General features: G+C 45.8%; 1 protein-coding gene across 2 annotated transcripts; it reads left to right on the forward strand.

Moving 5' to 3' along the window:
* The first annotated feature begins 901 nt into the window (after positions 1-901).
* Positions 902-25607, forward strand: MAX (MYC associated transcriptional regulator X). Of its 2 annotated transcripts, XM_028116943.2 has the most exons (5): positions 902-1154; positions 1893-1919; positions 9539-9646; positions 23119-23242; positions 24500-25607. In XM_028116943.2, exons 1-5 carry the CDS (start codon positions 1119-1121, stop codon positions 24685-24687), a joined length of 483 nt encoding a protein of 160 aa, XP_027972744.1. In that variant the 5' UTR covers positions 902-1118; the 3' UTR covers positions 24688-25607. The 2 variants fall into 2 exon arrangements, with proteins under 2 accessions (XP_027972744.1, XP_027972853.1); XM_028117052.2 differs by lacking the exon at positions 1893-1919 and having other exon boundaries at positions 903-1154.

Genomic DNA, 25607 nt, shown 5'->3' on the forward strand with positions numbered 1-25607 from the left:
ATAAATATTGATGTAATAAGTATGTTTTAACTGGATAGAGAGCTGCACAAGTTTCCCGTTTTCATACTTTTTGCAATTCTTAATTGCAGCACTCTGAACTGGGCACTCCCTCATCTACCTGGGCTACCACAAACCCAAAAGGGGTTTTACTTCCACGTGAATGGTAGTTGAGGATCGGGGGTCCAAGAACGTATGAGCCTCACGGTGAGCAGCAAGGATGGTCACCCCCGGATGAATGAATACAAAATTCTCATGGCTGGGAGCGGTCCGTCAGCGAGGCCGGTCATCCTGCCAGTCCTGTAACACCACTTAACACCTGCCATCGACTCCTCCCCACTGCCAGATCCCAAAGGTTCGCGTGGGCATTCGGAACCGCGCCCCCTAGTCCGCCGCAGCAGGAGTCCCCCCTCCCCAAGCGGGTCACGCCCCAGGGCGCGATGCAGAACGACTGAGGCATCAAAAAAACAAAGTAAAACCAGTCGCACCAAGGAGAGGCAGCGTTATTTAGGCAGCCGGCTACTCCCCCAGAGCCTCCACCCTGTCCCCTGGGCCCCGCGCCGGGCGCTCAGACGGTGCCGGGCTCCAAGCGCCCCAGCTCCCTCCACGTGTCCTGTCTTCCCAGCAGCCTCCTCTGCAGCCTCGGGAAGAACACCTCCTGACAACTCGCGGTCTGCGAACTACGACTCCCAGCAGGCACCGCGCCGCTTCGCTCTCCACCCCCTCCACAGGACACGCAGACGCTCTGGGCTCCGTCAACAGACCTGACTGGCGACGACCGTGTGCAGTTCCTTATGGGATTTGTAGTTTTTCTGGAGCCAGCTGGGCCGTCAGTCAAAGGGACGACAACTACAAGTCTCAGCGGCCCCAGCGTGACGGACCCGGTCACGTGGCAGGGGGCTGACCGGGCGTGCGTGCCGCCGTTGATCCGGTGCTGCAGTGAGGAGGTGGTTCTCGCCCGTGTTGTGTGTGTGTGTGAGTGAGAGAGCGAGTGAGTGAGTGAGTGAGTGAGTGTGTGTGTGGGGGGACTCGGCTTGTTGTTGTCGGTGACTTCCCCCTCCCCTCCACCCCTCCCCCCCTCCCCGCCGCCGCTGCAGTGGCCGCTCCCTGGGCCGTAGGAAATGAGCGATAACGATGACATCGAGGTGGAGAGCGACGTGAGTCCCGGGGCTTCTTCCTTCCCGTGCGGGTTGTCAGGCGGGGACAGCGGCCGGGGCTCTCAGCGGGGCGACGGCGGCAGGGGGCCGGGCAGCCGCCTCCTCCTTCCCCTTCCTCCCCCCCCCCCCCCCCCGGCTGGGACCGCCTCCGTCGCGCTCCGGGCTCGCTCCCCTCCGGGCTCCTAGCCGGAGCGGCCTTCTGGGACTGGAGGTGGGGTGGAGACACGCGGCCTTTGGGACCCCCACCTCCCCCGGTGGAGGAAGGTGCTGCGGCCTCCGGCTCCCACCCTGTCCCGCTCAGGATCCAGGGGACTGGGACGGGGTGCGCCCGGGTTCCCATTGTCCGGATCCCGGGGAAGGGGACGACGCTCAGGACCTGCCCCCTCGGTTTGCTATCACCCTCTTCCCGTGACCGGCGGATCCTGGGGGGTTGAGGGAGGGCGGAGAGGGGACGGGAGTGCCCAGATGCCCCGAGCTGGATGCGAGGGGAGGAGACAGTGCTCTGAACCCCCTCCGGCCAGAGTCGGATCCCGGAAGGAGGGGCGGCGCTCGGGACCCCCCTGCCCGGCTACCGGATCCCGCTGGGGGGAAGGGGGCGTGGGGCGGGGAGGGAGGGAGGGGGGTCGGGCTGACTCCCCACCCGCCGCTTCCTCCGCCGCCGGCATTTTCTTTCTTATTATTGAATATGAAGTGTAAAAATAACTTCTATATTTTCTATTTTTTTCTCTCTTATTCCAGGAAGAGCAACCGAGGTTTCAATCTGCGGTACGTCTCCTACTCTCCATTTCATTTTCATTTCCGTTCAGTTCTAGTTCTTTTTGGGGTCAGAGAGAAAAAGAGATTGTTCTGTTATTTTTAATACTGTAGTAAACTCTCCTGTTAACCGCTAAGGTGAGGCGGGGCCTTGTTTGGGGGTTCTAGGTGGGGGGCGGGTTTGCAAATCTCCTCATTCTAGACTCTCAGGTGATAAGTTTCAGTGACTGTAGGTGAGTGAAAGGTGTTGTTTGCAAAGAAATGAATCGTTCCGTAGCTTCCAGGTGGGGGATCTAGCTGTCACTATGTAAGTGTAAAATGAGAAGTATCATTCTGAAGTAAACTGTTACTTCGGGCCAAAGTAGTCAGATTTACTTTGGAACAAGCAGGCTCTAAACCATATATGCATAGTTGTGTGAAGCTGAAGCCACATGCAAAAAATCATCTTTAACCAAAAGTTAGGTGGTCATGTGACTGCTGTAGACCTATAGAATCTAGCACAACCTGGTATTATTCTAATGCAGAAATTAGAAATGTAGGGGAACCAAAGGTTGAATATGAAAAGTGTCACAAACGGCTTATTCTGGTCTGCCTATTTGAGTTGAAGGAAAGGTATAAAGAAAATAGAAAAATTGTTGAGGAGAAGTGGCATCACAGAGATAGATTTGCTAAAAGGTGGTGGTTGAGACCATTCAGTGTTATTGGTGATTTCTCAGGGTTTTGATATTAATGTTCTCGGTAGATGGTTCTGTGGATTTAGATAGACACTAATCTCATTCCTTTCCAGTCTGGGACAGTCCTGTGAGTGTTCCATGAATAGATTAGAGAAAGAAAAAAAGGATAGACACAAAATAAATCAGAGTCAGAGAGAGGAAGAGAAGTACATCAGAGTGTCTAACATTTGACAGATGGGAACAGTACAAAGTTTATAGAATGGGGGTCAAAAATTCAGATGCCTCTGGGGGCCCCAGGCAGTAAAATCGTCAGGAATAAAGTAAAGAGCAGAGGTGAGGACTGGGTTCTGGATTGCACATGTCTCTTCTGAAAAGGCAGCCACCAAACTCCAGTGGGTTGTTGTTATGTGGGAGTAAGGGCTCACTGTTGCCAGATCTTCCTATTTTTAAAGAAAGTTTAGAAATCCAGATTTTTATGTTATTTTTCTGATTTTTGAAATCATGTGTGGGACAACCAAGTTGTTTGGGAACTTGTTAGAATATGAAGGATGCCACTGTGATACCTTTGATAAAAGCAAGTCTTCGTCCTTGTACCTGCTCTTCATTAGAGCAAGCAAAGTTTCTGCAGGTTGTCCAAGCAGATAGGCATTAAGAAAAAATGTTGTTTATTGACTGCTGATATTTTCTGTAAAATCTGGAGTATGCAGTGACAGAGGGTTTTAAAAATTATCCCTGGGTAATAGTTACTAAAAAGAGTTTGTTGTGTCTTATTTTTCCTTGAAATATTGTCAGACACTTACCTTTACGCATGTATATGGAAATTCAGTTCTTTTTTCTAGTCACTGCGACCCTTAATAATGTGAACGTGGAGTTTCATGTTTGGGATCCAGTCTATTTAAAACACTCCCCCCCCCCCCCCCCCCCCCCCCCCCCCCCGCCAAGTCTCCAGTTATAAAATGTGCCCCAGGGCTTGATCAGGGTTGGAGGATAGGGATTGGTCAGGCCTCCTTTGCAGAATTACTATTTGACTTGGAATTACATTGGCTTTCCAGTGAGAGAAAGTTTTCTTTGTGGAAGTTTGGCTTACAGTTCTTGAAAGCCTTATGCTTTTCAAAATATCCATCCACATGGGTATTGATGTAAATTGCTTTATTATTAAAATGTTTCTACTCTCCTAGAATGCTAATGTCATTGTTTTTTTCTAGATATTTTTAGTTCGGTGTGAAGGTGCCTAGGATTTTTCTCTTTGATTTTGGGAGGTGGGCAGTGGGAGTGGATTTGACCCTCTGTTTTTAATTTGACACATCTACTTGCTGAAACTTTTAAATATTATCTGGCACAAAATAATCACAATAGCATGGAGAGAAGAAGCAATAGATAAATTTTATAGCATATCAAACAGTTACCATGAACCCTACTTAGGGTAAAAAGGATTTCGGGTTTTTTCCTCCATGAATACACCAGTTTATTTCCTGCTATTTAGTATAGATAATAAATATATTTTTTAAAATTTGTTGGAAACTATTCTTAAGCTTGTATTAGTTCAGAAAAGGCTGTGGACTGTGAACAACCAAAGATTTAGGGCTATAGAAAACCTTGTAAAAAGTTACTTGGAAAAGGTTCTGTGGGTCCTGATGGAAAAAGAGGCCCTCATTTATGTTTTATAATGTCACTACAGTAGGCACAGCCTTGCTGTGTGGGAAACGTAAGATTCTCAGCAAGGGCAGTTAGGAAGTGAGGCTAACTTATAACAGAAAGTGAAACTGATTGACGAATATTGTTTTCTGTTGCCTCAGTGCAAACGGAAAACATCTCTAGTGACCCATAAGCTTTGTTGAAGGAAATAATCCCAAACAATATTTTTATTACTAAATTTTATACACCTCGCAATTCCATCGATGCTATCTTACTATTTTTGGAGGGAAGAGGTTACGTTTTAAAGATCATTTTCTGGAACAGCTGTGTTTCACACAAAGTGATCCTTTGGTTTTGTTTCTGTTTGGGAAATTCCTTTTGGGAAAAATGAAAGTATATGAGAAATGTAGGGTCACTGTGTTAGGAGGGAAACCCAAAACCTTTTTCAGCATCTTATCCTCCATTATCAGCTGAACGTGTTGCAGTTACAGTGTATGTTAGGGGGTGTAAAAACAGATTTGTGCAGTTTCACTTGACCTTCCTCATAGGAAATATTTTTAACTTCTCAGCACTCTTTGCTTCTTTAGGAATTGTAATCTGTTTAGGGGCGCCTGGGTGGCTCAGATGGTTAAGCATCTGCCTTCGGCTCAGGTCATGATCCCAGAGCCCTGGGATCAAGCCCCGCGTCGGGCTCCCTGCTCAGCGCAGAGCCTGCTTCTCCCTCTCCCTCTGCCATTCCCTCCACTTGTGCTCTCTGGCTCTATCTCTCTGTCAAATAAATAAATAAAATCTTTTTTAAAAAAGGGGGGGATTGTAATCTATTTAGAAGGGAATGAGCTTGGTCGCCTTTGAGATTGGAATTTACTCAGGAAACAACTGTCTGTTTTACCTGGAATTCGTTGCGTCTCAGAAGTGCTGCACGCTGCATGTACTTTGTGTGTGCTTCAGAATGTCGACAGTGATGCAGAAATGCCAGTGTTGCTTCCTAAATATGCCTGTTTGTTAGAGGAAAAGGTGATCTTACGTTTTAAAGTTCTTTTTCAAGATGCCCGTAATGGGGAAATAGTTGATCATGGAATCCAGCGTGGTTTTCAATTAAAATTTCATGACCAAGGCATTTTTACTCTCTTAAATGGCTATAGTTTGACAGCATATTTGGATCATAGCATTTCCAAGTTCTTTCAGGCACCAGATGATACTAAAAAAATAAATAAGCCTCAAAAACACGTATATTTAGTAGATGTTAGAAATACCTAGCAGGCAGTCAGCTTCCAGCAGGACAGGTGTTGGAAAGTTGAAATTTATATCTTTTAAGGACCTTCGTGAGTTTCTCATCCTAGCTGCCTGTTATTTCGTGTTGTAATTTTCATGTTGCTTAAGTTGCTTAGAAATCCAGCTTCATTTATCCTATCTGCTTGCCATCAGAAGAAATAAATAGGTCTTTTCTGATGAGAACTTTGAACTTGTGTATTTTCCATGTTTGTGTTTAATAAGAACAGCTTATTAATAATAAGCAACACTCTCCTCTAAAATGCAATCTTTGAAATTCTTTAAGGCAGTGTTTAGTGGGCAACTCCAATTCAGTATAGGCTGAGCATTTTTTATATGGAAATCAAGAAGATTGCTCCTTATAGATGGGGTTAGATGTCAAGTAGTCTGAAAGAAATAACACTGTTCTGGAGAACCTTGTGCATCCTTGAATAATGGAGCATTTATTTCCCCATGCTAGTTGCCTACCTAGAACTTGCAGGAAACGAGCTGCTAACTGATGTAATGCCTTGAATGAAGATGCATTCTCTATGCAGTAAGTTGGAAGGAAATAACTTAAAGAGATTCCCCTCAATTTTGAACAGCTTGAATGACCTCCTGCCGGCTTAGCAACTTCTTGGCTAACAAAATAATGTTTGCTTTCAACATATAACAACACTTAAGATATACATTGCTTGTTAGTGTCAGAGGTGGACAAATTGTGGGTGAAGATTTGTATTCTGGCTGCCAGTGGAAAGTTTGGTGGAAATAAAATTGAGAGGCTGAGTAAAAACCTTGGCAGAGACGTCAAAGCTGGAAGCGATTTGGTGCTGGAGTTCCTGTTGAGCATCTGTGAGCCACTCTTGAGTATCACACAGCCCTTTAGGATTTCTGTTAGCTTGGGATGCCCTGAAGGAAGGGTTTTTTGGCAGAAACTGCAGATTGAGTGAAGTTGAAGGGTAGCAGCATCCAGCCACTGCTCCTATAGGATGTAAGGAGGGAGGTATTTGGGGGCCTGCTTTTGTTTGGTACCACTTGTTTTCATTATCAAACATCTTTCTCAGTACAGGCGACAGAAAACTGGCTAATTTCTGAGTTGAGCTTTATTTGTTTAAGACACACAGTTATTTGACCCTTCCCCCATCCCCCCCTTTTTTTAACTAGTTTTGAGTTTGTGGGAGGATCTCAGATGCTTTACACTGGAAGTCTTTACCCTGTGTTTCATTCTGAACTCTGAAATCTTGGCCCTTTCGAAAAGGGTTGCCAGCAAGTGAAGACCGTTAACAAAGCAGTGATAAGCCTGGCAACTGGCCCTCCATTTGGATGATTTGGAGTGGGGGACAGAGGAGCATTATTATCAGGCTGGATGGATCTCTGTGGTTTGGAAATGTTTCCCGAACAGAATTCTCAGCTTTGTGTAAAGGTTTTTCATCTGCTCTTTCAAGCCACTAGAGGTATCATTTAGTATAGAGTTGCCTGGAGTTAGGCATGTTAGTTCTACATATTTTTAACTTGCTCTTTGAAATGAGGCCTAGGGAGGAGAAAATACATCATTGCCATTGTCTCTGAGAGCTTTGAAGTTGAGTCTGGTTAGGAGTAGCAGCTTGGGGATGGACATGGCAGCAGGGATTGTTCTAAGATTCTACTCTTCTGCTAGTTAAATTGGGCCTGGAACTACCACAGAAATTCCATCCACTACTTCGAGAAGAACAGTCCCCAGCCCAGGCTTTCTACCAGGCAGTGGACTGCTGCCTTTCCTTGTTGAGCCAACTTCTCAAACTTGGCTGGCTCCCCAGATGAGAAGCCAAGATTTCTGCTAATGGTCCACAGCCAAGTTCACTTAACAGTCCTCTAACCAAAAGACTTGTCCGTTTGAGTCCTTTCAGGGCTCAGTGAATGGGAAGAGGGTAGTGCATTGTGGGGATGATTTGGGTGTTAGATTATACCTAGCTCCACCCCTCTAGTGCAGGCGTGAGTGAAACCAAGTCCAACTTGATTCTAACCTTTTGAGATTTGCAGGACTCTCCCAGAAAGAAAACAGACAATTAGGATTTTATTTGTATCAACAAGAGGAATTGTGGGTAACTCTGCTGTCCCTGCTTCTGTGCACAGCTTTTAAGCCAGGAGGAGGGCCAGGAAACAGGGTGATTTAGTAGACAGGAGTATCTTGGGCTGTTGCTGGAGACCAAAGCTGGGCAATTAATTTGTATGTAAATAAACCATCCTGGGAGTATGTAGCAAATGATGGAGAGGGAGGTAGATGCCAGATGCCATCTCCACCTTCTCAGTGCTTTAGGTATAGTCCAGGTAAGAGCTCAGCCCACCTTACCTGTGTAGGTGACTAGAGGGGACAGTAAGTTAGGAAAGGACTTAAATATGCTTAATTCCTTCAAGTTATTTCATACTGCTGTCAGAAGGCATCAGCATTCTTGTTCTAATGCTGTGTGATACAGCGTATGTCCCTCTAGCCTCAGGTTATATCTGGTTTCCAAACTTGATCGTTCCCTCAGTTTTCCCATAAATTCCATGCGTCACTGAGTTCAGCAAACACTTTACCATGAATTCAGACTTAGCAAGATTGGGAGGGTTTTAGAAGTGCCCAGGCATCTGCCCTCAAAATGAGTTGCTATGTTATGTAGAATCATGGCCTCGATGCGAACCAGGTGTCCAGTTCACCAGAGCTGTAGGTGAGGTGTTGTGCTGGAGAGACCAGGTGGTGACTTCAGGTACCACAGTTGCTCCCAGTCGCCTTTTCCTCTCTCATGTCTCAGACTTGGGATTAGATAAGAGAATTTCAGGTCCTTTCATTCCCACAACTCTTGTCTTTATAAATTTTTGTCTGTACATCTTGTTCAAGGATTCATTTGAGGCATTCTTGTGCTAAGCCAAGTTATTTACTCTTGTTGCTTCATATCTAAAATTCCTGGTGCTCGGGGTAGGTTAAACTACCCGAGCTTTCCATATACAGACTTGCTCTCTGGGTTAGCTCAGTGCAACCTTGTGTATTCGGGGTAAATTCTCAGAGTATATTATTTTCCATAATTCCCAAAGTGTGGATGTGTAAAAGTTCTTGCTTTAGACTAAGTTAAGCATCTGTGTTCCATTTGGAGGGAATGCCCTTTTTTTAGGGACTGCGGAAGCTCTCTTGCAGTGCCCTCCAGCACTCTCTTTTGCCTGAAGCCAGAGTATTTTGCCATTGCCAGTCTTCGTCCCTCTCCAGCTGATAGTTCTTTGTGATGCTAAGCAGGACGGGATAAAGACTTTGGTCCACGGGTGTTTAGATACTGCCAGATAAACTTGACCTGCCACAGGTGCCTGAGGAAATTTATTCAGAGCATGTGGGTGTCAAATGATTTGCTGTCTAAGAACAACCTTTCTGGCATAGGTGTGTGTGAGGGGAAGCCCTTGGCAGGATAGCACCATGGATCCACTTTAAAAAAACAGGAACTCAGAATGGTGTCCTTATCAGCTCTGTTATAATCTCAGATTCACGGCATCTGTGCTTTCTAGAGGTTTTAGTTTCTATTGTAGAATTTGGTGAGCAGGTCTTAAATTAGTCCCTTTTAGCAAGCTGGAGACCAGACTCGTGGTGATGGGTTTCACATGGAAAGAAACACTGCACCAGTGACCTTACTCCTTTCCTGGGCACCCACCATGGGGAATCTCTTACAGTGGAGGTGATCACATTTTATAGAGGGGCCCCCTAGCGCTTTTCCCTGGCCACTTCCCAACCATGGACTGGCGGCTGTTCTGTCACATAAGTAAGCTGTGGGGGAAGACTGATGTTGCAGGAGAGTTACACTTTGTCCCCGTGAATAACTTTTATTTTACTTATGCATGAGCTGGATGCATCGAGCTACTTTGGATGTTCCTGTCGCAAGCCTTGCTCACCCCTTTCTCCCCCTTTAGCAGATCCTAATTCTGGAGACTCCTAACTGCCCACCTCGACAAATCCTTCCCAGCCCAATCGCCAGGGACAGCGCTGACAGCATATACTTCCAGGCTATTCCCCACCCACCTATACCAAGCAAAAGGAATGACATTGCTAATGTGCTCTTTCTCCCATTCTTCTAGGCTGACAAACGGGCTCATCATAATGCACTGGAACGAAAACGTAGGGACCACATCAAAGACAGCTTTCACAGTTTGCGGGACTCTGTCCCATCACTCCAAGGAGAGAAGGTGAGTTTATTGAGAAAGCTTATGGCCACCACTAACTTGAAACTTGCTGGGGGGCTTACCAGGGCACTCACCTGTCTGGAAAGAAATGGAAGCAGAGAGAGATATTCCAGTTATGTGATTTCCTTCATTGTTGATTCTTTGGGGTATCGTTACACACCTACTCCATTCTTAACAAATAATGACAGATGGGATGGAGCTGCTCATAAGACATTATAAGACATAGTAGGAGTTATCCTTTAAAATTAGAATTAGTTAAAATAATTCACTCATTCACGAAATGATTATAACTCCACAGTACAGAGAATAGCCCATAGAAGTTTGGGATAATCCGAAGGATTTCTGAAGTCAGTGATTCCCTAGTCCTCCATGAGAATTTCTTTCGTATGGTTCAAAGTTAGTACTTATTTTAAATGGGACCTCTCAGGGAAGGTATGTGAACCAGCCTGGACACCAGTGATCTTCCAGTTCCAACAGCTGTTATTTCAAGGCATACAAAGAGCATTTTAAGCTTTGGGACAAAAGACTTAAAGAAAGATACATGTTCATGAAATGGAGGGAAAAAAATAACTGGTCTTCTGCTTCCCTCCACCCCGCTGATGGCCTTCCAGAAACTAATGTTTTCCCTGGAGAGGTAGGCACCAGCTGTTTCTACATTTGAAAAACAAAGTTGGAAGCTTTGAGTAAAAAGCCTATGGGTTAGGGTCACTTGGAATTTGGAGAAAACATCTGTTTGCACAGTTAGTTATATCCTTAACACAGAATGTAGTCAGCTGCTCTCCGCAGCAGTTCAGTGATATGAATGGCAGACTGGGAAGAGGACCTGTGCTTTTTTGTTCAGTGGTCCAGTGTTTTAAAAAGCAGCTATCTTAAGAAAAACCATTGCTCTCAGGTACGCATTTTTAAGAAAAACCATTGCTCTCAGGTACACTTTGAATGACTCTCTTGATTTAGCTCTGTGGGTGGGGGGTCCTGAGTTTGTTTGGTTATCCAGAGTCAAATTGAGAACCATTATAGTTTCACTTTGTTTATACTGTCGCTCTGGTCAATCATGTGCTTTATACCTTATCAAAGGTGTGGCTTTCTATGTGGCTGAAGCATGGAGTAGGTCTGACCTTCATGAAAAAAGCAAAACAGGCCATGTGAATACCTAGTATTGCAAAATCAGAATTTGCCATGGGTTAGGCCTACTTAGTGTTGACTTGGTTTTGTGGCCTTGAACTAAGGTGCTTACCTAGAATAACAACATTCCTGGGCACAGCACTCTCAGCAGCACAGGAAATCTTTATGATAGAGAGACAGACTCATCCTTTTAGTCAGAGGATACACGTGCAAAGGATTATTTATCTCTTGTGCTTGTCTGAACTGTTGACAGTGCTTATTCATATGCCATGGTGTCAGTTAAAACGGCTTTGGTGAACTAAATGGACAGAGCTCCCTTAAGTGTCACAGCTAACCAGGAGTGGCACCAAGGCAGTGTTTCCCAAGAGGTGACCTGTGGCTCAGTCCCTTCAGATTCACTGCTGACTCCCATTCTGGAGGCAGGCCTGGGGATTTAGGCATTCTTAAGTTTGAGAACACTTTGGGAGAAGCTGGTCATAGGAGCTCACCTAAAGCTGGTCATAGGAGCTCAACTATACCTTCTTCTTTGTCCAGTGTATTTTGCATTGCCGTAACATTCTTCTTTAAGTCCTTAAAATCACAGTATCCTGAATCCCTTTGTCTCCTTTCTTCCAGAAAGTTGACACTTGAAATTTGGTAGCCTTACAAACTGAATAGTTTTTCATTCATTGTGGCCCATTCATTTATTCAGTCACTCCATTCATCAGATGTTTATTGAGGGTCTCCTGCATGCTAGGAACTGTTCTAGATACTAGGGAAACAGGGAGCAAAACACACAAGCAGAGGCTCTTATTCTGGTGAGGAAAAGATAGAAAGTGACCTAATAACGTAAAAAATTGTAGCATGTCAGGTAAGTGCTATGGAGAAAATTGAACAGGGAGGGAAGGGTTGCAGTTTTTTTGTTTTTTTGTTTTTTTTTTAAGATTTTATTATTTATTTGAGACACACAGAGCACGAGCAGGGGGAGAGGCAGGCAGAGGGAGAGGGAGAAGCAGGCTTCCCCCTGAGCCAGGAGCCTGACATGGGGCTCAATCCCAGGACCCCGGGATCAAGACCTGAGCCAAAGGCAGACACTTTACTGACTGAGCCACCCAGGCGCCCCAAGGGTTGCAGTTTTCAATAGGGCAGACAAAACTCACTGGCGAGGCAACATTTGAACAAAGGTTTGAAGGAAGTGAAAGGAAGAACCAGGTATCTGTCTGGTGGTAAGCATTCCAGGCCGAGGGAAGGCGAGTGCAATAGCCCAAAGGCGGGAACCTGGGAGCATTGCTGGGCCTGTCAAGAACAGAGGCCAGGGTGGCTGGGGTGGAATGAGTGAACTCATGGACTGAGCACACTCAGGGACTGTGGCAGAAAATGAAGTCAGAGAAGTAGCAAGACTAGGGGAGAGGAGTGGTCGAGGGGCTAGGTTATGTGGAGCCCATTAACAAAACCCTAGTGTGGGAATTGACCAGGTGGCCTTTCTGATCTCAGAATCCTGTTCTGTGTTGTAATCCAGATATTTCACACTAAGCATGAGTAAAGTCACCATCAGCCCCTTCCCACCTGAATTCCACCATCTGCATGATTTTCCTTGTATGCCAGCATCATTTCACAGATGCTGGAGGGAGTCTAACAGAAAGAATACTTTATCTCTCAGTCTAACCAGTGCTCACTAAATGTTGTAATTTTTTAAAATTATGGTATTTGAACCAAAGGAAATTGGCTAATTCTTGATTTGTATTGCAGTAATTAAGGTTGCGACATTATGTAAATAATTGTGAGTTTGCGGGAGCTCAGATCCAATTCTTGCAGGGAAGGCCTCCAGTCTCTTTTGATTTGGGCATCTTTTAAGTTCCAGGTGACTTCTCACTTAATATTTGAATCACCTACCATACATGTCCTAAGCTTTTTGATTTTTAAAGCAAAACCAATACTGAGTGAATTGGATCCTAACCAAGAGTGAGGGATACTTTTATAAAAAAAAAAAAAATAGCTTTAAATGTAAGACCCAGACTCTATCCTCTGTTTTCTTTATTTTTATTATAACATAAATGTTACAAAAAGTGGTCACCTTTTGCGTAAGTAAAAAAAAAAATCCGTGATAACCAACATCTCTGTTGCAACGTAGAAGTAAGTACAACGGTTCTGTGAGGTTTTATAGTAATAGAATTGGACATTCGCTATTACTGCTGTTCCTGCTGTCATTACTGTAACATTGATGAGGAAGCAAGCTTGAGATCATGATCCCCATCCGTAGCTGGACAGGGACTAGAACTCAGGACTGCCGATTGCCAAGGTCAAGCTTTCTCCCACACTGGAGGGGTAAACAACTTGAAGATATTTGAAGAAATCTTGCTTCAATACTTATATCTTTATATTGGGAGCTCCCCTTAGGTAGAGCCAGTAATCTTGGCACTATGTCATACTGAGGCTATTATTACTAGAATACTCTCTCCTGAAGTGGCATATGTAGGTGACACTAAAAGTACAGATAGTTGAGGATCATTTAAAGTCTGTAAATTTTTCTGAGTCCACATAGCTTCTGTGAGAAATAGACCATTATTGTTGGGCGGTCCATTTGGGTTTTGCCATAGGTCCCAGTGTTAGCAAGTAAACCCTTGAACTCTATTGCTTGAGTCTCCTATTTCCAACGTAGTTCTTCCACTGGACATCCCATGGAGAAAGATGTGATGGAAATAGAACCATCAGCCAGTCAACCAGAGAAAGAGTAAGGGCAAGAACAACTGTTCTAAGGGTGCCTGGGTAGCTCAGTCGGTTAAGCATCTGCCTTCAGCTTAGGTCATGATCCCGGGTTCCTGGGATCGAGTCCCATGTCGGGTTCCCTGCTTAGTGGGGAGCCTGCCTCTCCCTCTGCCGCTCCCCCTGCTTGTTCTCTCTCTCTTTCTCTCAAATAAATAAATAACATCTTTAGAAAAAAAAGAACAACTGTTCTATAAGAAGACATCACTTTTTTTTTTTAACAGAATTCGTATTTGTGTTAAGGGTGCTAGGTTGGGTACTAGGGAGTGTTGCCCAATGTCTTGCTGGCACTGAGCTCATCCTGTTTATTCGGGTTCAAGACCTGGTGACCAGCCCATCAGTTTGCCTTCACATGGAGATGTAATTCTGCCTTCTCCGTAAGTTAACCCCAGCGTCCAATCTCACTGTCTCCTTAGCATCATTGACTTTAGTGATAAAAGGTTCTATTGCAACATTGCCATTTGTAGCTGTACAGTGGTTTAGAGAAATTTCTCATCTTTTAAGTCTCTTCCTAAGTGCCCGTTTATCTTAAGTTAATTGCTCTCAAGCAGTTGTGCTATGGAGTTCTCCTTTCTGGACAGAGCTGTGTTAAAAAGAGATAATATAGGGGTGCCTGGGTGGCTCAGTCAGTTAAGCAGTTAAGTCATGATCCCGGAGTCCTGGGATCAAGCCCCACATCGGGCTCCCTGCTCAGCAGGGAGCCTGCTTCTCCCTCTCCCTCTGCCTACTGCCCCCGCTCCGCCCCCCCCCCGCTTGTGTGCACACTCTCTGTCTCTCTCTCTCTCAAATAAATAAATAAAATGTTTTAAAAAAAATTTTTTTAATAATAAAAAGAGATCATATAACCTAAGATGAAAATAAAGAAAACCAGGGTTTCTTCTAGTGAGCATTAAGTTCAGAATTCCTTCCTTTTGGGTGAGAACATGAGTGCACTGCCCCAGTCAGCTCTTACTAAAGACTCTGGCACATGGCTGTGGAGAGCCACCAGAGGAAACCAGGGGCTTTACTCAGTCCTTGAACAAAACAACAAGAGCCAACATGGTTGTGTGCACCTGCTTAATTAAGACCCAAGACCCATGTGAGTGCTGTAGAGGTTTAAAAGGTATAATAGACAGTTCTCCTCTTGAGGGTCTTGTTCTCTTGTTGGGAGAGAGAATTATACTTACCACTTACCAATAATATGACATGCTGGGCATTAAATAAGAGGTTAAAATACTGAGCTAATCACTTTTGTTTCCATTAAAGCCTGCTTTTCTTAACATGTTAAGATATTGATACCAAATAGCTCCCTTATACCAGGGAACCTGACGTTTCTTATAGCTCAAGGTCAGTCTCCTTTTAAACTCACTCAGCACTATGACTGGGGCACTTATCCCAGTTGTAATTGTACATATGTTTGTGTGGTTACTTGGTAACTGTCTGCCCGTCTGCCATACTGCACCGTAAGAAGTACCACGAAGGCAGGGAAAACATCTTTTGGTCCTATTTTTTCCCTCAGTGCCTGGCACACAGTAGGGTGCATGAATATTTATTAACTGAAGGCTGGAAGCCCCCAGCCACTGGGCCACGTTACACTGACAGAGGCTCATCCTGGTGGGCACCTTTTAAGGCATGCCGTTCATTCAGCAGCACTGTTTTTGTGTCATATAGGGGCTGTTGAAGAGATTATCTTTTAAATAAAATGTAAGCCACAGCCCTAACCATTTCACCTCATTACTCATTAAGGTATTTCCTAGCCAAACTCCAACCTGGGCAGTTACTTTCTTCAAAACTAATTTTTCAACAGGGTACCTGGGTGGCGCAGTCAGTTAAGTGTTCAACTCTTGGTTTTGGCTCAAGCCATGATCTCAGGGCTGTGGGATCGAGCCCTGTGTTGGGCTCCATGCTCACTGCAGAGTCTGCTTGAGATTGCCTCTCCATCTCTGCCCCTCCCACTCATGCATGCACGTGTGCACGCTCTCTCTCTGAAAATAAATAAATAAATCTTTAAAAAAATAATTTTTTTCAAAAATTTAATTTTCTACCTTAAATTTGTTGTCCATAGTCCATTGAGCCCTGGGCTCAGCAACTATAAATGTATGTGCTACTGAAAACCCTCCCAAGGCTTTTCAGTGCCCATCAAGGTAAAGACTGGCATTCTGTGTTCTCTAAACAAGATACCCACCTTGCCTTCCTGCTTTTTTCTCCTCCTTCCTTTACTGTGGAGGGGTGTACCCCCTCCTCTGTTTCCCCAAGAATGTCATTTATCGGAGTTCCTTCCTCTTCTCAAGGTCTAACTTCAGCCTTAACCACCCAGAGGTCATCAGTGTTTCACAGTGAAGAGACCCACACACAAGGGCCCCCCAGCCCGTGCACTCTTTCCTGCTGGAGCACCTCCATGTTTCTCCCTGCCTGGGCCTCCCCTGCCAGTCTGTCTCTCCCTGCCTGCCTTCAAGGCTCATATCAAGCAGTTCACCGCCCAGAGAACCCCGCGGTATTGCGGGCATGGACTTCATGGGGCCTCTCCTGGGTGTCCCTTCCCTCTGTGACAGTCTTATCACCTGAGGGGTGCACTCCTTGAGGGCAGAAGCCTTGTCCCATTCTTCTGGAAGTCTCTGCAGTGCAGAGCAGGGGAGGGCTCACTCCTGTGGAGAGGACTAGAGAGCCAGGAGGCTGTTCTAACACTTTTCCAGATTGAGATTTGGAAGGATACTGGATTGTTTCCTAGGCCTTCCTAGGAAGCATTTCTTTTTCTTTTTTCCCTGTAGCAAAATTGCAAAAATTTTAGGAAAATGGGAAGAAGAAACAGTACCCCCTTTCTCTAACACAAATATAACCTTTCCTTTATCCTAAGATTTTGAGACAAGTGTTGCCCTGCATGTTTAATGTGAGCCACAAATGCATTTTAAATTTTCTAGTTGACATAGTAAAAAAATAACAGATGAAGTTAATTCTAATAATATATTTTATTTAACCTAATATGCAAAAATAAGTATGACTTCAACAAAATCCCCATAGCTTAATAGCACAGCTTAACTCAGTCTAGTCACATTTCAAGTGCTTATTAGCCATTTGGACAACAGCGCAATTCAGACATAGCTCCCCATTCCATACCTCATGTTAATATGACTGAAATTGGGTGCCGTCTTACAGTGGGTTTCAAAAGAAACTTGCCCTTTTTTTCCTCCCCCAAAAAGCTGCTGTTGCTAAATTCATGGACTAATGGATGGAATCTAAGAAGCAAGGAAACGATAGTGTTACCAATCTGTATATTCCCTTCTGGTTTCTTTGTATACATGCTTTAGATGGGTGAAATGTTACAGCTTGTTATCACAGAAGATGTTTTTTGCCCAACTGATAAGAGTGTTCATATTCAGTCATTAGGCATGTTTCTGTTGGCCAGTTACGTTGTTCCCTGGTTTTTAATTATGTAAGAAATGTAGTGATGACCATCTTGGTGTAGATGACAGTTTCCATCGAATAGATTCCTAGAAGTTGGATTGCTGGGTCTGGCAGTAAGAACATCTGGTTTTTGCTGTGTGTTGCCAAAATGCTTTCCAAGAGGATTGTTTTCATGTCTCCATTCTTTCATTTCTTATTTTTTAAAGCAAATGCTAAAGACTAGTCTTTTTTTAAAAATCAGTTAATTAACATATAGTGTATTACTAGTTTCGGAGATAGTTCAGTGATTCATCAGTTGCAAATAACACCCAGTGCTCATTACATCACATGCCCTCCTTAATGCCCATCACCCAGGTACCCCATCCCCCGACCCACCTCCCATCCAGCAACCCTCAATTTGTTTCCTATAGTTACGAGTCTCTTATGGTTTGTCTCTCTCTGATTTCGTCTTATTTTATTTTTCCCTCCCTTCCTCTATGATCTTCTGTTTTGTTTCCTAAATTTCCACGTATGAGTGAAATCATATGATATTTGTAAAGACTAGTCTTGACAGTATTTTAAGAGTTCCAATTTTACCATTATTGGAATTTTTTTGGAGAGGGGGAACTAATTTAGTAGGCAAAAAGTAGTAATTAATTTTGTATTTTATTGTGAGATTAAATCCTTTTCCACATGTTTATTTACCAGCTGTATGTCCTCTTTGGGGAACTGTATGCCTCTGTCCTTCATGAATAAGTGTCACACCTTCATTTCAAACTACCTAGGGCACACAAAAAAAAGAATACAAGGTTTGAAACATGATTTGTGTTGACCCTTAAACAAATGTCTGACTCCTGGCTTTAAGCCTCTTAAAGGGCATGATGACTACCTTCCTGTAGTAACCAATAAAACGGTCCTTCAGGCTGTAGAGGGCCTGCCAGCAGGAAGCTTTGAGGGGCCAAGTGGCTGGGCTGGCTCTGGCCTTCACAGCCTTATAGACTCCCTTATTGGCATTGATGGGGGGTTCCAGTTTGGAATGAACTACTTTAATGTAGACCCAGATTTATTGTGCAAATTCTTGAATTTTTATTTTCAGAAGATGGCTTACTCAAATGGGAATGTATGTCGGCTTTGCCAACCTAGCTTTCTCTTTACCTTAATATGTATAAAAGCTTGTGCAGGTTTCAGAAAATAATGGTTTTATGTTTCCTTAAAATATGTAGTGCAAAACAGATGTCAGTTAGTGAGGCAGGCGGTAGTTCTATTTTCATTCCCCAGAATGTGGCGTTTTGGTTCTTGGGGGAACAAGGCAGTGGTAACATCAGCTTGTTCGGATCTGTTTTTTTTTTTTTTTTAAAGATTTTATTTATTTATTTGAGAGAGAGAGAATGAGAGATAGAGAGCACGAGAGGGAAGAGGGTCAGAGGGAGAAGCAGACTCCCTGCCAAGCCAGGAGCCCAATGTGGGACTCAATCCCAGGACTCCAGGATCATGACCTGAGCCGAAGGCAGTCGCCCAACCAACTGAGCCACCCAGGTGCCCCGGATCTGGTTTTGACAGTGAGGAGAAAAAGTGAAATATGGGCAAGTTGATTACTTCTCGAGTCTGGGTTAGGACCCTAGCGAACAGCAGTGGTGTTCCTAACATGAACATTCTAGCACTATTCTTCTCTTCCTTACCTCTCTCCACCTGCTTTCTAAAACAACGTGAGTTTTTACACAAATCCAGATTACTCTAATAAGATTTACATCTCCAGAAACGTGTGGAACTCTTGCCTTAGATCAAAAATTTTGAGATCTATCTCCAGTGGGATTTAGTAACCTTGGATTTCATCCTAACATCAGTTAACCACTTCACGGTTCAGTTGGGGCCTTAAAAAGGTTCTAATTAGAATCCAGCTCTTGGATTTGGGTCCTTTTGTAAACTATGTCGTCATTTCTTGCTGCTGCACATGAGGTGGGTGCCCTGTGTTCCCGAGTACAGTTCCATTCAAGTGGGTGCCTCTGGAGGCTGGGTTGGCCCTTGCCTCTGTCTCCTTGTTGCTGTGGGCAGGGATGCCACCCCGCAAGGAACAGTGGCATGAGCCCGAGTCGGGACGGGAACCTGCTGGGCACCTCAGCCACACCACCCCGGGACTTCTCCTGTGGCCATCTTGGTCGTGCCCTTGTTAGGTGATGAAGCCAACAGCACTGTGGGAAGCCGGTGTCTCCCCTCCCCGGGGGCCAGGGTCAGGCCGTTCTCCCCCATTCTCCCACGCTATCTTGTATCCTCAGGCTTTTTCTGTTTGCTCCTTCTCTGCTGGAAGCCTGTTTGGTTTTCACCTGTCTATAAAGGAAAAGAGAAACAGTCTTCCTTCAATGGCTGCTATTATTACAAGCTACTTTTTTCTCATTTCTCACTTTTTCAACCTAATTCTAAAAAACTAGCCTTCAGCTTCAACTCATCCCTACGCTCATTACCTGTGCGAGGATGATTTACCTAAATTCTGACTACCCCAAGGAAACCATCCTCACCTGGGTCTTTATTGACGTCTTGTAGACGAATCCCGTGACCCTTTCATTGTCCTTTCCCTCCTGCTCCGACTCCTATGACAACACTGTCGGTGCAGTTCTGTGGATCTTTTCCATAACTTCCTCTGTGCTCCCAGAGTAGAGATGTCCTGGAGGGCCTGGGTTCAAATCCTGACTCCACTACCTACAAGTAAGCCAGTTAGAGCTCTGTGCCTCAGTTTCCTCACTTATAAAATAGGGGAAATAATACATCAGAAGGTTGTATGAAGATACCTGGCGTTTAATAAGTCCCCAGTAAGTGTTAGCTGCTGCCGTCACTATCCTTACCATCATTTATACCGCCATAATGCGGCCATGGCTTTGGAACAGAACCTGGGCAAGGCTGTCCGGGGAACTTTCGCACGGCTCCCAGAGGTGGGGCAGGAGCCTGAAGAGCCACTTGCATTAAATCACACTGCTCCAAAAGAGGCCCAGTACCTCTTTGTCCCCTTAGCCACAGGGTGTGCTGTCTCAGGACTGTGTCAGTTTCTGCTCAGAAAGGCAGACTCAGAATTCGTGAAAAATTGTCTGGGTCCTTACTAGGTATCCAAAGGCAACAGTTCATCTGTGGACACATTGACTTACCAAGTTCTATCTGCTGACACACAGACACACACACCTCCGCCAACAGTGCATTTCAGAAAACAGAAACCGAAAGCTCAGGGCCATTCCGTAGTCCATGCCATAAAGCCTGGGGCCACTCCACAGTCTGAACCATAAAGCCCAAGGTTCTTGTCTGTTTCTTGTTTACTGTTCACATAGCAGAAACTCCTAAAGGCACAGAAGGGCCTAACCACACCTTAATCCTGTGGCTAGGCACATGATCTCATGGTTTGGAAAGCCAGGAAGAGGGGACTTTAGATATCTGTCTAGCGTTTTCTAGTTTCAGCAGTTTGCTTCCAGCCCCACCCCTCACCCGCCGGGATTAGACATGCATGTAAATTTGGGGGAATTCTGTATTTTGTGCTTTAAATTTTTTTCTTGTTGGATTTTACTTGGTGAGTACTCTGGGTAGGGCAAAATAAAGTTAACTGAACCATTCTTTTGGACTTGCTAAGGGGTGGCCTGGGATGCTTGTGCTCTCAGCAGGGGATGCAGGAAGGGCTGTGCTTAGCCTTCTGGAGGCCTTGTGCTGGGTTTATACCAATCCAGCCTTCTTTGGGGACCTCTGTGTTCTGAGCATCTGTGAATTTTTTCTTCATCTAAAAACTGCTCTGAAATGGAAACTTCCATCACTCGCAGGATCTTTTTCCCTCTTTGGTTTGTTGTGCTGTGCTTACTGCTCACTTTCACTTCATGGTTTCATGTCTGACTATGTGAAGAAGAATCTAGTAGCACATGGGCTGCTACTCACTGTGGTCATTCATTAAGAAGACTCATCACTGAACATTTGCAGTGTTGCTTTCTGGGAACTGTTAGTTGAAAAAAATAGGCAAACTTTAAGAGAGACTGGTATGTAAATATGCATAGCAACTAGATCATTGATGGGGTACATAGAATTTGGAGGGCTAGGTGGAGTCTGAGAGAATTTCTAGTCAGATAAGAATTAGCCATGGAGAGGGGCGTCTGGGTGGCTCAGTCGTTAAGCGTCTGCCTTTGGCTCGGGTCATGATCCCAGGGTCCTGGGATTGAGCCCCCCCGCATCGGGCTCCCTGCTCCGCGGGAAGCCTGCTTCTCCCTCTCCCACTCCCCCTGCTTGTGTTCCTGCTCTCGCTCTCTCTCTCTCTCTCTCTCTCTCTGTCAAGTAAATAAATAAAATCTTAAAAAAAAGAAAGAAAGAAAGTGATAGCCATGGAGAGCAAAATTAGGTCTGCGGTCACAGAGCCCAGAACGCACCTGTCTCCTGGGTGCCTAAAACTCTTCCTTGCCACTCTGCCACCGATCCTACAGTACTTCTTTTAAATTTCATCTCTAGTATCCAGAGAAGCAGAGTATTTTAATTAGTCCTTTCTAGTTATGTGCCTCTTTTTTTCAATTTATCCCCTAGTAATGACATCCTAATAAGTTCCCTTCAGCAGAAATGGGAAACAGCATCTGAAGCAGCCTTGCAGCCAGGGTTGCAAGCCCCCATTGCTAGGTACTCTCATTCTTGCTACAGAAGCTGACTGACTCCAGAAACACACCTGGCTCAGTCTAACGTGTGTGCATATGTGTGTGCATGTGCACGCGCGTGCACACACAGAGCCAGGGCCGTGCCTGGCACGCAGTAGGTAATCGCTCCAGCCAAAAGCCATCCTTGCTGTGGCCTTTCTAATCTGTACTGCTCAAGTTACACTTGTCGGGGCTGCCCTGTGATTTGTCTGGGTACAGATATATTTATCTCCTCAGCTAGATAGTAAGTAAGTTTCTGGGCCAAAGAAGCCATGACTAATACATTTTGTTTCCCCACAGTGTCTGCTCAGTACCTTGCACATAATTTGCCACAGATAAAAAGGATTAAATATGAACAATTTCCTTTTGAGGAAATTGCCTTAAGCATACTATATAAGAGGAAAGCCTGGAAGTTCTGGTACTTGTGAGGAGTGGTGAATAAATCCAGGCCTTGCAAATTTCCCTGATCAACAGCCCAGCCAGAGGTATATAAATTGAGATTGTCAGGATTTAATACAAGTGGATTTAGTTTTGCTAGCCTGAGTGTAGATGTCTTCTTTGCCATTTTCCCCTGTTGTGTTCTGGTTGTTTAGGACCCGCTAGGATTGTAACACCGAACTGTCTGGTGCTGCCCTACCCTGAGCAAGAAGCTTTGCCACTACACTCAACTCCTAGAATTCCCTGCACTGGGTGTCAGTCCTCTGAGCTTTGTACCATTCCACCAGTTTGGCCGGTTAGCCTCCTGGCTATGAGTAACTCTGGCCATGTTTGCAACCTGGAGGAACTTCTTTTCAGGCATGTTGGACCTCCAGGGGCGTGGTAACCTGACATCCATTTTAATGGCTTATCAACTTGTTCCTCTAACAGGGCAGTGCTTAGGCTGCCCATGGCCATGGTCAAGGTGTGGTTGCTTCCTGAAATGGCCCAATCTCCTGCCCTTCCTGTGTTGACATCAAGCTCGGACAGCTTTCACTAAGGTCTCTGCAGCCAGGAAGGCTGAAATAATGACACAGCAGCATGTCTCAGTTGGAAATGTTAATGCAGTCAGGGTTTGTCTGAAATCTAGGGACCTGGATGAAAAGCTTTACACCTACTGCAGTTCCAAGCTGGCTCCCCCTAGATCTTGCTCTTGTCTCTCTGGCCCAGCTGCCTGTATCACTCCCTAGCAGCGAGTGGGCAGCATAAGCTCTCGGTTAAGCACTATTTTAATGTTTTCAGACATAGCCAGGCTGAAGACTCGAAAGCAGCCTAAAGAACCAAAGGGGATGGGAGGAGTACAAGTTCAGGAGTCCTATGGATCCGAGTTTGAATCCCGGCTCGGCCATATGTAGCTGGTGACTTTGAATAAACCAGTAAGGTTCTCTGAGCCCCGGGTTCCTGGTGGAGTTGCCCCGGAGTGCGCTGCTGTGAGGAGAGCCACGAAGAGCCCTCGGCACCTGGGCCGGTGCCGTTCAGAAGGCTCCCAGCAGCAGTTACTGTTTCCTCAGCCCTGTCCCGCCTCACCCTCCTGCTTCCATTCCCCCGGGCTGCTCTTGCAGAAAGGCGTGGTTTCCTCACTGCTTGGACTAGGTCTTTATTTTGTTCCCTTTGCTTTTTCTCCTATTGCAACAGGCATCCCGGGCCCAAATCCTAGACAAAGCCACAGAGTATATCCAGTATATGCGAAGGAAAAACCACACACACCAGCAAGACATTGATGACCTCAAGCGGCAGAACGCCCTTCTGGAGCAGCAAGGTGAGCCCCTGAGCTGGTGGGGCCGCTGGCCCTGCTGTGCTCCGGCCAGGTCAGCGCTTCGCACCTGGGCCTGCAGAGTCAGAACCAGTTACGGAGCGTGTGCTCATAAGCAGCTGCAGCCCTGCTTCTGGGGCCTGAATAGTTGAGTGTTAGAACCAGCCTGAGGAAGGACCTGAGCCGCCAGTGAGGGAACAGTGGAGTCTAGGGGTTGGACATTTGGAGACTTTTTTCTGACCTGATCTCTCCCCTTCTTGGGGCTCAGGTGCTCTGCCTGCATAGGGGTCACACCTGGCATCAGGTGTCTCAAAAGAGCTTTGAGGTCCTTGGATTGGAGTGTGCTTTGTAAGTACCAGAAACTCCAGGTTTTCAGGGACAGTGAGCCCTCCCCGTTGTCAATGGTAGTCCAATCAGGGCAGCCTGTGGGCCAGGCCCATGCTGTTCTCCAATGCTCACACCCGCCTTTTCCTACAACCACAGGGGAAAGCGAGAGCTGATCAAGTTCTTTGTTCCTGGGGAATTCACTTCTCTTCCTCCCTCATGGAAGATGCAAGTAAAAGGAAATGCAAGTAACCACCTGGGTTAGAACACCTCAAATAAAATAAAATAAAATAAAATAAGCTAAAATAAACGGGTTGACCTTCCAGGCTCACAATGAGCTGAACCCCAGGGGATGGGCAGCGGGAGGTGGCAACGGGTTGGTTACTGGGCCGAGCAGCCTGCATGTAGGGGCTGTGTGTAGAAAGGCCCAGGTATTCTGTGTGTATTGGTGACTTGCTTCCAAGTGTCCAGCTTGTCTTTCCAAGTGGATCTTGTACAAGAGAGCTAAGCCAAAACTTTTCTTTGGCTGACACATCCTATGTCATCCTTTCCTACTGTTGTGTGGCCTTCACACCCTTTGTGGAGCCTGGCATGGCCAGGCCAGCTTCCCCTCTGTCACTGCACTGCTGGGTCCCACAGGGAGCTTAGGCTCCTGTCTCTACACTTGGCTTCTGTGGCAGGATGGTGACATCACAAGCCTTCTCTTGAGGGTTGGGTGGCATTGCAGAGCGGCTGGCCATGTCCACTGGGCCCCTGGGTCTGGCTGGGAAAGGAGGAGGGAAATGAAGCGTGTGGGTGGAACAGCCACCAGAAGGGTGTTACTTCTGAGCCTCGGGGGCCAGCAAGCCCTTCGGAAGAACAGGCTGGACCCTGAGCTGAGACTTGGTTACTCCCCCAGTCTCCAGAAGGCTGTAACCCGCTCGCTTGGTTGCCTTTCAGTCCGTGCACTGGAGAAGGCGAGGTCGAGTGCCCAACTGCAGACCAACTACCCCTCCTCAGACAACAGCCTCTACACCAACGCCAAGGGCAGCACCATCTCTGCCTTCGATGGAGGCTCAGACTCCAGCTCGGAGTCGGAGCCCGAAGAGCCCCAAAGCAGGAAGAAGCTCCGGATGGAGGCCAGCTAAGCTCCGCGGGGCAGGCCAGCAATACAAACTGTCTGTCTCCTCCATCGTCCCATCCTCCTTTCAGTTCATCCCTAGAACCCTCACAAACATTTAAGAGACTTTTTTTTTCCTCTTTCAATTTTTTTTTTTAATTTTATTTTTACGTAGAAGCTCTTGGATAACAGCTCTCGTTCTCCTTCCCCATTTCCACAGTTTTTTGTTTTTGTTTCTGTTTTTGTTTTTTTAACATTTCCCTTCAGGGATTCCCTGTCCCCACCAGGAATTTTTAAACCAAAACACCCCAACTTGGCAGCTTTTTCTGTGGAGGACAGACGGCCGGCCGGCCCTCCGAGCACATGGTGTCCTGACCAGCCACCAGCTCCTCCAGCCCTGCCGGGCACTTGCCCGGGGGACTCCTGCCCCTCCCAGGCCTTTCCTCCCAGGCCACCCTCACCTCTGTTTGATAGACTTTGTGAATCTGTGAACTGCTCTACTTTAAGAAGATGACCGGTTTGGAATAATCAGAATTAATCCCCTTCTTTTAAAGGATTTTTTTTTTCTAAAAAGCTATTTATCGCTCCTATTAAAAGACCAGATCCTTGAAGAAGTCTGTGGTATAAAAACAAGTGGGGACAGAGTTGAAGCACAGTCTTTGGCCTGTTTCACTCCTGCTTCTCTCAGCCAGCCTTAGGGAGGGCCGTGTGACACTCGTGCGGTACGTGCGGGGGGCAGTGGGCAGCGGTGAAGTGGTAGCCGCCGAGGGGTGGTGGGGGTGGGACGAGGGAGGATCGGGTCGGGGAGAGGTTTTGTATTGAGGGCCAGTGATGATGTTTTGATATTTATTTCCTGCTACTGAAATTTGAATCTGAGTGAATTGTCCCTATTTCTGATGATGTTGGTATGGCAAAGCGGCAGATTCATAAAGTAATGATCAAATCTTC

This window comes from Eumetopias jubatus, unplaced genomic scaffold, assembly GCF_037043125.1.
Source record: "Eumetopias jubatus isolate StellerSeaLion01/CBP00866 unplaced genomic scaffold, mEumJub1_p1.0 scaffold_7, whole genome shotgun sequence".
NCBI classification, from domain to species: Eukaryota; Metazoa; Chordata; class Mammalia; order Carnivora; family Otariidae; genus Eumetopias; species Eumetopias jubatus.